Here is an 11,876-nt window from a genome sequence, read left to right on the forward strand (position 1 = left end):
ATTTTTAAGCATGTCAATTTTTTCCATAATAAAACTAATAACTTGCTCCAAGTTGAGGGGTGCTTCTATACTTCTCTCAAAGAACTACTCAATCTCACCACACATATTAGAAATTTGGTTCAAAAAACACAGTAAGCAGTAAATAGTAAAATAAAAAAGATACAAATTTATCCTGGACAATTCTTTACTCAAAAAAGTAAAAATCACGATCTACGTTATGTAGGATTTCAATCACCAATCTCAACTAACTTCTGAGGACCAACGTTTCAGATTACAACTCATCAATCTAAAGAGCTCACTAAAGTACCTCAATTCACATTTCACTCAAATTGTTACCGCAACTCTCCAAAAAAATAAACTCTCTTCTTGTTACAAATCTGACAATGATCAGACTATTAACAATGCTAGAAATTATTACAACTCTATAATAATTATAGTACAAACTCAGCTATTATAACTCAGTAAATACTCCTATTATATTACAAGAACTAACTTTGACACTAAACTGCCACCACATAATAGCTTGAAGCTGCCTGAGTTGCAACCTTCTCCTTCTTGATCCTTCTTATTTCAGATCTGTATGTGCAAAAAGGTGCAACAGAAAATATTTTTTTGCTGCATATATACTCCAACTCTCATGCCCTATGTTACAACTTCCTTTTTCTTGTATGAACACTCTTTAAGGAAATTTGTCAAGAGACACCTCTTACAAAATATATATATAAAATTAACGAAGATCTTTTAGTAAACTATGGCTCCTTCTTTCAACTTCTTTTCAATATGTTATTGTGCATTCCTATCACTACATAGACATAAGTAAAATCGCTGGCCCATTTTAACAAGAACCTAATTTACAAGTCAATCATCAAAAATTTAATACAAGGATCCCTATACTTCACAATAGCCATGACATTTAAAGTACAAATGACACAAGGTTCGTTTACGTGAACTCGAGAGCAAGTTTGACATTGCTAACATTCAGCTTGAAAGGGATGATAGACAGAACATGTAAATTGACATAAATTAGGATTAATTGGATTGTAAAGTTTAATCCCAATCTAAATAGATAAGACATGATTACATGATAAAGTAACTGCCTCATGACATAAAGAGATAAGAAGATAAACATAATGAGTTATATTTTTACACATGATATTAATTTATAATCTTATTTATTTGGTCAAATTAACAAGAAGCAAATAGAATAAGTATCAATATTTTTACATTTGATATTAATTTATAATTTTACAAAAAGGAATAGTAAGAACTCCTACACGTAAGGTACTAGACCTCATGACTTTATAACCAGCATGCGGCACCTCCATATTTATGTGCCATCAAAATGCATTAAATTTCAACCTAACAGCCAACTACTTCTCTCACTCTTCCATTGGCCCTCTACTCCAAATTTCCCTCTATAAAAACCCAAAGTTCTCACTTGCTTTTCCACCCAACACTCAAGCAAATACATTACTAGTATAACATCCATAAAGCTTCCCCCCTTACTCTATAGAATTTCATCTTTCTCAATTTTTGCAACAATGGAAATGGTTGGCAAGATTGCATGCTTTATGGTTTTGTGCATGGTGGTGATTGCACCCCATGCAGAGGCAATGACTTGCGGTCAGGTTGCCACTGGCTTAGCTTCTTGTCTCCCTTATCTTCAAGGCACCGGCCCTCTGGGAGGTTGTTGTGGTGGTGTTAAGAGTGTGTTGGGTGAAGCCAGGACCCCAGCGGACCGAAAGACAGCATGCACTTGCCTGAAATCAGCTGCTAAAGCTATTCGGGGCATTGATTTGAACAAAGCCGCTGGTATCCCTAGCACTTGTGGCGTTAACATTCCTTACAAGATCAGCCCTTCCACTGACTGCTCCACGTATGTCATCACCTTCTTTATCATCTTTCTTGCTAGTACTCATATGAATTTATGATATATTCCCATAGATAATATAATATAATGACATTTTACTATTGACATGCAACAAGTAACTCTTCATATTAACCGTAAGGTGAAAATATGAAAAATAAAGTACCACAATAACAAAGTATAACTGATTGAATTGTACTGATAATGTCAAAATGTTATGAATTCATATAACATGGTTTACAATATCATGTGTACTAGCACATTGTCACAAAATGATGGAGGTAGGAGTAGTAAATTAAAAGCTTATAGTTGGTTTGGTATGAAGGAAAATATTACTTTTTGAAATAATAGTGAAATATTATTATTGTACTTTGCCATTAAGTTTTTTTTTTGTTAATATTGGTTTCATTCATTGATGCAGGGTCCAGTAAAGCATATCATCAGAGTTTGATACCATGAGGAGAATTAAGAATAAGATGAATGGAGTGTGATCCTGCTCATGGATCCATTATTTCTATGTTGTATCAGTTGTCTCTTTCGTTTCTTTTTTTGTGTGTCTTTTGGGCTCGCAGTCTGAGTCTTGTATCGAAACTTCATTATTGGCTGTGTTACATTAATCCAATCTTGATAATATATCTATCTTATTTAATATGTCTCGTGTACTCAAATACATTCCTTCTCTCTATTCTCTTTCCTTTTTATGGTATTAGTTTTCCTAATCACTCTATACAATTCTAATGAAAAATTTACATCATCATAACACAAATGCATGCCCATCAAAAAGTACACTATAAATAAACTCATAAGGTATAAATTCACTATACAATTAACTTTCTCGATCTTTTCCAACTTATAAAGTCCACTAATTAAGCAATGTATTAAATGTCGCAAAATATTAGGCTTTTTTACTTAATTTTAAAGTCTCCTTCAAGTTCTCCATTTTATAATATTCATCCGTGATGATGTTATAAATTCATCTTCATCGACATTATTCTTCTTTCAAGCATATCATCAAACCTTATACACCACCAATTCATTACATTTCGAAGGACTTTAAGTGTATTTTTGTGAACTATTTTAAACTATTCAAGGACTAAGAGACACATAATTGAAAGCTGATAAAGATGAAAATTTTCATCCATGAAATTACTTATGTCTGTATAATTAGCTTATTGCTTCTAATTTTGACAACACCAATCGACTCTGATTATTACTATTTCTCAGTCTATGTATGCGGCACTTTTCATTTTTTGAAATTCAAATTATATAAATTTTGATCAAACATTTCAAAAGATATTCCCCCATTTCAAAATCAAAGCTAAATTAGATGAAAAGATTTTAAAAAAAGATCACTTTAAAAACTTAATTTGCGTGATGACCCGCCAAATCATCATGCCACTAAGGCATCACATGGCATAAAGTTGTCCATGTGAAAGACTTACATAGGAAGAAGGCTAGTAGATTCTAATGACGTGTGGATAATTCCCTTGGAAGACCTTAAAGCTAGTAGATTCTAATGACGTGTGGAGAATTCCTTTGGAAGACCTTAAAATTTCATGAATTTACAGGAAAGATCCTTAGAATATTCTAATTGTGTAGAGTATTCTAGCCTGAATAAAAACTTTCATCCTTGCTTTCCACCATGAAAAATTATGTCCATTGAATAATGGAGGTCTGTTGATACTTTGTCCTTTGATATATCCGAATGGAGCATCCATTCTTTATAGGAACTTCTCTTGGTGTTAACCAAATAGAGAAAACATGTTTTGATATCAAATGATAAAATGTACGCCTTCACTAAAACTTCAGGGACTAGATCCCTTATTATTAAAATACAGTGTGGAAAGTAAAGAACAAAAATGTAAAATCAGACACACAATTTTACGTGGAAACTCCTTACTCAAGAGAGAAAGACCACGATCTGTCTCACACAGGATTTCACCTCCAACTTCACTAATCAAAAGAGCCAAAGATTCAAATTACAAACTCTTGCAATCTAGGAATTGCACTCACAATCTCTTCCTTCTCAATGCAACAACTCTGTCACACACAAATCTAAAGCAATAAATCTATTGCTTGTTAAATCAATAAACTCTAGCTGACTTAGACTTCAAGTAGTCTTCATAACTAACTCTAGTTATTTAGACACGATGAAAAACCAAGGAACTGATCTAAATCCTTTATAGATTAGGAATAGATCTCACAAACATTAAGACCAAGAAATCACAACTCTAAACGAAAATAAAGATTGATAACTTTACCAGGTTCTTCTTCTTCTTGGAGAGCTGATTTCACAAATAAAGAGCTTCATGGTTTTTATTTTTTCAGAGATTCTAAAAAGACAAGGAGAAAATGTTTTAAAGAATGTATATATAAATGATATACATTGTGTTGGACGTTTTCTATTGGATAATGTAACACCCCAAATATTTCTACACCAAGACTCAAACCATTCTTCATATGCCTATAGGATCGAACTCGATGACTTCTAGTTGTATATATGAGTTAGGATCAAAATACTAAGTATTTGAAGTGCATTAGATGTGTTTTAGGGTCATAAAAGATCTCTAACACCAAGCCAAATTCAAAAAATTTCCATCGGCTAAGTTTTCGTATTAGTCCAGAATAGGATCAACTTCAAATGCCCATATCTCCTATTATATATGGAATTAGGTGTTGTATTACCTATCGAGTTAAATATTTTTGAGTTATCTTTCCAATGCTACCAAGTTTGCCTCATTTCGAGTTCGGAGTCAAAAGTTATGAGTATTTTACCAAAGACTACCGCTGTAGCAGTTTTGGGCTTGGTGTGGCACGCCAACAGAGCGTCCAAAACTAGATGCAGTAGTTTGGGTGATGGCGCAGCGCGCCACCATTGCGCTAGCAGGGTTTTGAGCCCCTTTTCCAAATTTTGTTTATGAAGGGCATTTTGAAAAATTATCTAAACAAATATATACGAACTTAGACACATTTTTGGTCATTTTTGCCGTCTTTCACCTCCAAAGAACCCTAATTTTCATCCTCCCCTCTTTCAAATCATCTCCTAGAAAAAAAATTCTCTCAAACTCAAAGGATTGAAGGCTCCTCATTGAAGACCAAGAATCAAACTTTCTTAAAAACTTTAATCTAAGGTATGTGGGTTTTCATCCATGGGTTCTTCCACCCATAGAATCCAAATATTTTCTCAACTTAGTATTTCAATTTTAATGATGAAATCTTATGGAATTTTATATGATGGTTCCAAATGCATAGATTATGGTATATTTGAAGTTTATTTACTCATATATAAATATATATATATATATATATATATATATATATATATATATATATATATATATATATATATATAGACTCTCAATTTCAAGTGATGAGTTTTATGAATTTTCTTTCTACGATTCCAAATGCATAGATTCTTGAATATTTAAAGTTTATTTACCTATAATAATTTATGTTGACTCTTATTTTCATGAAATGAATGTTTATCAAGTTCCTTTTATGAAGGCTTGAAAGTAGTTTTAAATTATATTGGTGGCTTATTTTAAGATGTTCAAATGATAAATTCTTTCACTCTCATGCATGCTAACATTGATTTAAATGACTTGAAAGTTGATTGCTTTGAACCCACATAGTTTTCTATGATAAAGTAAATGTTTATAAAGGGAAGTCTTTATGAAATGGTTGATTGATGAAAGATATTTTTAACCAAAGTATGGTTTCAATATGAAAAGACAATTCTCATATTGAATCAAATGAACCCTATAGGCCATCAATGCTTTTGAACGTTTTTCCAAAAATAAAAGTCTGATTAGCATGGTACTCGAAATACCATCATTGATTGTAGACCTAATTTTCTTATAAATCAAGGTTCATTAGTAGAATGGTAAATAGGGCATGGCAACCATGATGATATTATAAACTAAAGATTTTAATGACCTATTCTACCGAGGATGATTTGATGTGTAAATTTATATAAATGCTTATGTTATTATGACATTTAAATATTATTCTGCTGAGAGCTTACCTAGCATTGAGCTGGACTAAGGGCGAATACCCATGTCCTAGAACTACGTACCACCATAGGTATAAAGGAGATAGAGGTGAATATCCAAATTTTAAGAGGTGAGTACCTGAAATTTTAAGGCTTGGAGGTAAGTACTCGAGTCTAAGAACTAGGGGTGAGTACCCGGTTCACACAATAGCTTAGTGTATCCACTTAGGCATGATAGAGTCTATCTTTGCAAGTAGTGTCACGCCCCGGAAGGGTACTCTGGACGTGACCGGCACTAGAAGGCTATTTCTAACCTCCGAGCGAACCATCTGATTCAGTCACTGTATCATTCAGTCACATACACTCAAAAGAGGGTTCAATCAAAACATACTATTCACAATATGGGGGCCGAAGGCCAAACATTTTCAACTCAACAAAATAAGTATAATAGGACTCCTCAAGATAACAGTTCAACCTCCCCACACTCTAGTCTATAAAGCTTCTATCAAAGTCTAGGAGGTGCCCATGGCTACAAAAAATAAAATAAAGGAGACAACACAAAATTATACAGGGAGCTTAAGGTCCTCCGGAAGCTAGGAGGACTCACCACGTAGCTGGAAGTGTGTAGATAATCAATGGTGCACCGGTTGATGATCTCTGATACCTGTCTATGCAGCATAAAATAATGCAGGTCAAATAACGTTAGTACGTAGAATGTACGAGTATGTAAAATGGCCGGATGAAACAAACATCAAGGAAGCATCAATATCAACTCAGGATCTCAACTCATAAATACATAACAACTCACTCAAGTGTCCTAAGTCTAACAAGAATAGTTTAGATGGGACTAAATCATAAGCCACTCAACTTAACTGAGTCAGAGCACTATCAAGACCTAAATGGGAGTTTCTTTTATCCGACAACCATCACCTATGAGCCAGTGATAGTACAACAATCAGACGTTGTTGCCACATCCGTCCATACCTTGCCAGGGCATGAACGCCTCCCTAATCATAGATACCATTGATTAGTCAAGTCCTATCATTTCAGGATGATAAAAATAGGAAACATCCAATTTTAATGGTTCGATCCCAAGGGAAGCATCTGACTTTAACGGTTCTATCCCTACCTACGTTGGCGGCGTAGTTTCTGAGATTGAGTATGGACTATACTCTCACCCGCTTCGGTGCTTGATACTCCTCTCATGAGTCCATACTCATAAAACTCCCTCCAATTATCTCAAACAAGCCCTCAAGGCTAGTTTCATGTAGAACATTGCCAACTCATCAACTCTATTCTCATTTCAACTCAATTATGTCATAGTGGCAAGTCTTATTTATGACCTTGTCCACTTGTCAATTCTATCCTCCAATCAACTCAATCAAGCCTCATTTAGATAAGCATTTATGACATCTCCTCAAGACTCATCACAACTCTATGGCTTTAACCCAACAATTCAAATAGAATAGCACATTCAAGGAAATTGACTTATGCAACATAATCACATGGTTAAAGAGATCAACAAAACATATTAACAAGTCATATCCGTCATATCATACTAACATGAAGGTTTTAGGAACTTCTTAGCTCAGAAACATCAACACAAATAGAATTAATTTAATAGGAGACAAAACTCATTCAAACACAAACCATACCAAGAAACTCCATTTTTATAGAGCTCTAACCTCAAGGAAAGAGTAGGGCACATGGGTGGACTCAACCCATATTTTGGATAGCCTTACATACCTTAGTGAAGACTTAAAGAAAACCTTGATGTTGGGTCTTCAATGGAGAAATCAAATCTTGAAGCTCTTGGAAGCAATTCCTTGTTAGGAATGGAGAAGAAGAAGAAGAGAGAGAGAGAGAGAAACTCCTAGGGCTTTAGAGAGAGAGAGGCTACAAATTGTGATCCTAAAATGCCCAAGGATGATACATATATAATTTAGGACAATTCCCAAATTGCCCCTTCTCAAAAGTTTTGAAAAATAGGCTAAAATGCTTCTAGCGCGATAGTGGCGCGTCGCGCCATTGCAGCGCCAGGCCGATTATGCCTAAAACCTGCATATCTCGTAGTGGCGTGCTGCGCTAGAGACTAAACTACTGAGGTATGTTTCTGGCGCGATAGTGGTGTGTCACGCCCTTACAGCGCCCAGGCCATATTTTCTAGGTTTTGGAAATTAGGCTTAAAAACCCTGCATATCTCGTAGTGGCGCGCCACGTCAGAGACCAAACTACTGAGGCATGTTTCTAGCGTGATAGTGGCGCGTCGCACCCTTACAGTGCCAAGTCCATTTTTCTAGAAATTTCAACCCAGGCCTGAAATCTCTGTCGTGCTAGTTCGTCTTAGGATCGTCATATATTTTCACTCCAAACTTCAAAAATTACATTCTTGGTGACGTTGGAAAGAAGACTCGATGACCTTTAATTTAATAGGTCATGGACCACCCAGATCATTGTCTTTCAAAAGATAGGGTCATTAGAAGTTGACCCCTTATGCGAACTCCTCCTCAAACTTAGCCACGACGAATCTTTTGGATTTAATTTGGTCCTAGGGGCCCCTTGTGACCCCACATCACCTCCAACATCCTTAAATTTCTTGGGGACTCATATTAGCTCATGCATACGCTCCTCAATACTTGAGTTCGACCCTACCTATATACAAGAAGGGTCTGAATCTTAGGGGAAAAGTTTAAGGGGTGTTACATTATCTCCTCCTTGGGATCATTCATCCTTGAATGACGAGTAACCAAAAATGGACTCGGGGTATAAATCACAATCAAAATTTCAGTCATTCAACCAATCAAATTCTCAAACAATTACCAATCAAAACTCAAAATGCACAAATGAATTCAAGTCAAGAAAATGGACATTACCTTCAACATTTTCATCGGTAGGCACGAATAAATATGGATATTTAGATTTCATGGCTTCCTCTGCTTCCCATGTGGCTTCCTCAACAAATTGGTTTCTCCACAAGACTTTGACTAGGGCAATCTCTTTGTTTCCTAGTTTGCGAATTTGGCAATCAAGAATTTAGACCAAAACCTCTTCATAGGACAAGCTATCCTTAATTCCAACGCTATCAATGGGGAATACCAATGAGGGATCGCCCAAGCACTTTTTCAACATTAAAATGAGAAACACTGGATGAATGGAGGCTAGCTCTGCGGGTAACTCCAACTCATAGGCAACACTCCTAATCCGCCTCAAAATCTGGTAAAGACCGATATATCGGGGACTAAGTTTCCCCTTCCTTCCGAACCTCATGACGCCCTTCATGGGTGACACCTTCAAGTATACCCAATCACCCACCTCAAACTCTAAGTCTCTCCTCCTCACATTGGTGTAAGATTTTTGGTGACTTTGGACTGTCTTTAGCCTCTCTTGAATAACTCTCACTCTTTGGCTTGGTAAATAAAGTCAGGCCCAATCAACTCAACTTCACCAACTTTAGACCACCCAATGGGCGATCTACACCTCCTCCCATATAAAGCTTCATAAGGAGCCATTTGAATGATTGCATGATAGCTATTGTTATATGTAAACTCTATGAGAGGTAAGTGATCATCCCAATTTCCTTTGAAGTCAAGCACATATGCCCTCAACATATCTTTCAATGTCTGGATGGTGCGCTCTGCCTGGCCATCTGTCTAGGGATGGAAGGCCATACTCAAGTTCACCTTCGAACCCAGTCCCTTCTGAAAGGATTTCTAAAATTGGGAAGTGAATTGAGCTCCTCTGTCTGAGATGATAGAAAAGGGAACCCCATGCAGTCTGACGACCTCTTGGATGTATAACTTTGCATAATCTTCTGCGGTGTCAGTAGTCTTCACCGCCAAGAAGTGAGCTGATTTCGTTATCCTATCCATAATTACCCAAATCAAGTCATGTTGCTTCAGGGACTTCGGGAAACCAGTGATAAAGTCCATGTTGATCATATCCCACTTCCATTCCAGAATTTCTATGTTTTGAGTTAAACCACATGGCCTCTGATGCTCGACTTTTACCTATTAGCAATTCGGGCACTTGGAAATGAATTCCGCAATATCTCTCTTCATCCCACTCCACCAATAGACTTCCCTCAAGTCATGATACATTTTCATAGAGCTGGGATGGATAGAGTAACTGGAACTATGCACTTCAGCCATAATCCTTCCTCAAACACCATCGACATCTGGCATACACAATCTATTTTGGTAACTCAACACACCATCTCCCCCTTTTATGAAAACATCACCCCTTGTTTGTGAATAACTTTCTTCAATCGAAGAAGGACGGGATCCTGATCTTGTTTCTCCTTTACCTCTGCCACAAGTGAGGACGTAGACCCATCTCAAACGTTTACTCCACCTTCATTGTTCTCTTTGAGTTGAAATCCTAATCGGGCTAATCTATGTACCTCCTTTGCCAATTCCCTCCTCCCCTCCTCCATATGAGCAGTGCTACCCATAGACAACCTGCTAAGAGCATCAAAAACAATATTAGCTTTACCTGGATGGTAGAGGATGCTCATGTCGTAGTTCTTGAGTAGCTCAAGCCATCTTCTTTGCCTCAGGTTGAGTTCCTTCTAGCTGAAGATGTATTGTAAGCTTTTGTGATCGGTGAATACATCAACGTGCACTCTATACAAGAAGTGGCGCCAGATTTTAAGTACAAATACCACAGCTGCCAGCTCGAGGTCATGAGTTGGGTAATTCCTCTCATGAACCTTAAGCTGTCTTGAAGCATAGGCTATCACTTTCCCCTTTTGCATTAACACAAAACCTAAACCAATTCTGGATGTATCACAGTAGACCACAAAGCCCTCTGTTCCATCAGGAAAGGTCAGGACAGGAGCAGTGGTTAGCTTGGTCTTCAATTTCTGGAAACTCTCCTCACAAGCATCGAACTATTGGAACATAGCCTTTTTTGGGGTCAGCTTAGTCAATAGTGATGATATGGATGAGAATCCCTCTACAAACCTTCGATAATAGCCGGCCAAACCTAAGAAGCTTTTTATCTCTGTTGGGGATGTGGGTCTGGGCCAATTCTTCACAGCTTCAATCTTTTGGGCGTCAACCTGAATACCATCTCCAAATATAATGTGGCCTAGGAAGGCCACTGATGCAAGCCAAAATTCGCATTTGGGGAACTTTGCATACAATACTTGGTCTCTCAAATTTTGTAGGACGACTCTAAGATGATAGACGTGCTCCTCTTCACTCTTAGAGTAGACCAGAATATCATCTATGAATACAATCACAAACATATCAAGATATGGTTTAAACACTCGGTTCATGAGATCCATGAAAGCTGCGGGGGCATTTGTCAACCCAAAGGACATGACCAAAAATTCAAAGTGGCCATAATGAGTCTGAAAAACGGTCTTCAGAATATCACACTCCCTCACCTTCAATTGATGGTAGCCGAATCTCAGGTCTATCTTTGAGAAACAAGTGGCACCCTGAAGTTGGTTGAATAAGTCATCTATTCTGGGGAGAGGGTACTTATTATTTATGGTGACCTTATTTAGCTGCCTCTAATCGATGCATCTTCTAAGGGACCCATCTTTCTTTCGCACAAATAGGACGGGAGCACCCCATGGTGAGACACTTGGCCTAATGAATCCCTTATCTAACAAGTCCTTCAACTGCTCCTTCAACTCTTTCTACTCAGCCGGAGCCATTCTATATAGAGGGATAGAGATAGGCTGGGTATCAGGGAGAACATCAATCCCAAAGTCTATCTCCCTATCAGGAGGGACTCCAGGCAGATCTTTAGGAAAAACGTCGAGAAACTCATTGACAATCGGGACCGACTTGAGAGATGGAAACTCAACATTGTCATCTTTCACTCAGACAATGTGATAGATACACCCTTTTGAGATTAGCTTCCTGGCCCTAAGGTAAGAAATAAACTTATCCTTAGGCATAACAGGACTACCCTTCCACTCTATGACAACTTCATTTGGGAATTTGAACTTAACAATTCGAGTCCTACAATCGATAGAGGCATAACAAACATAAAGCAAGTCCATGC

At 37.1% G+C, this 11,876-nt stretch overlaps 1 protein-coding gene across 1 annotated transcript; it reads left to right on the forward strand.

Annotated features, from left to right (window-relative positions):
- The first annotated feature begins 1,431 nt into the window (after positions 1–1,431).
- LOC129877726 (non-specific lipid-transfer protein 1) lies at positions 1,432–2,518 on the forward strand. The gene is made up of 2 exons (XM_055953252.1): positions 1,432–1,876; positions 2,289–2,518. The coding sequence occupies exons 1-2, from the start codon at positions 1,542–1,544 to the stop codon at positions 2,296–2,298; spliced, it is 345 nt and encodes a 114-aa protein (XP_055809227.1). The 5' UTR covers positions 1,432–1,541; the 3' UTR covers positions 2,299–2,518.
- The last annotated feature ends 9,358 nt before the right edge of the window (positions 2,519–11,876 follow it).

Source organism: Solanum dulcamara, chromosome 12 (assembly GCF_947179165.1).
Source record: "Solanum dulcamara chromosome 12, daSolDulc1.2, whole genome shotgun sequence".
Classification (NCBI taxonomy): domain Eukaryota; kingdom Viridiplantae; phylum Streptophyta; class Magnoliopsida; order Solanales; family Solanaceae; genus Solanum; species Solanum dulcamara.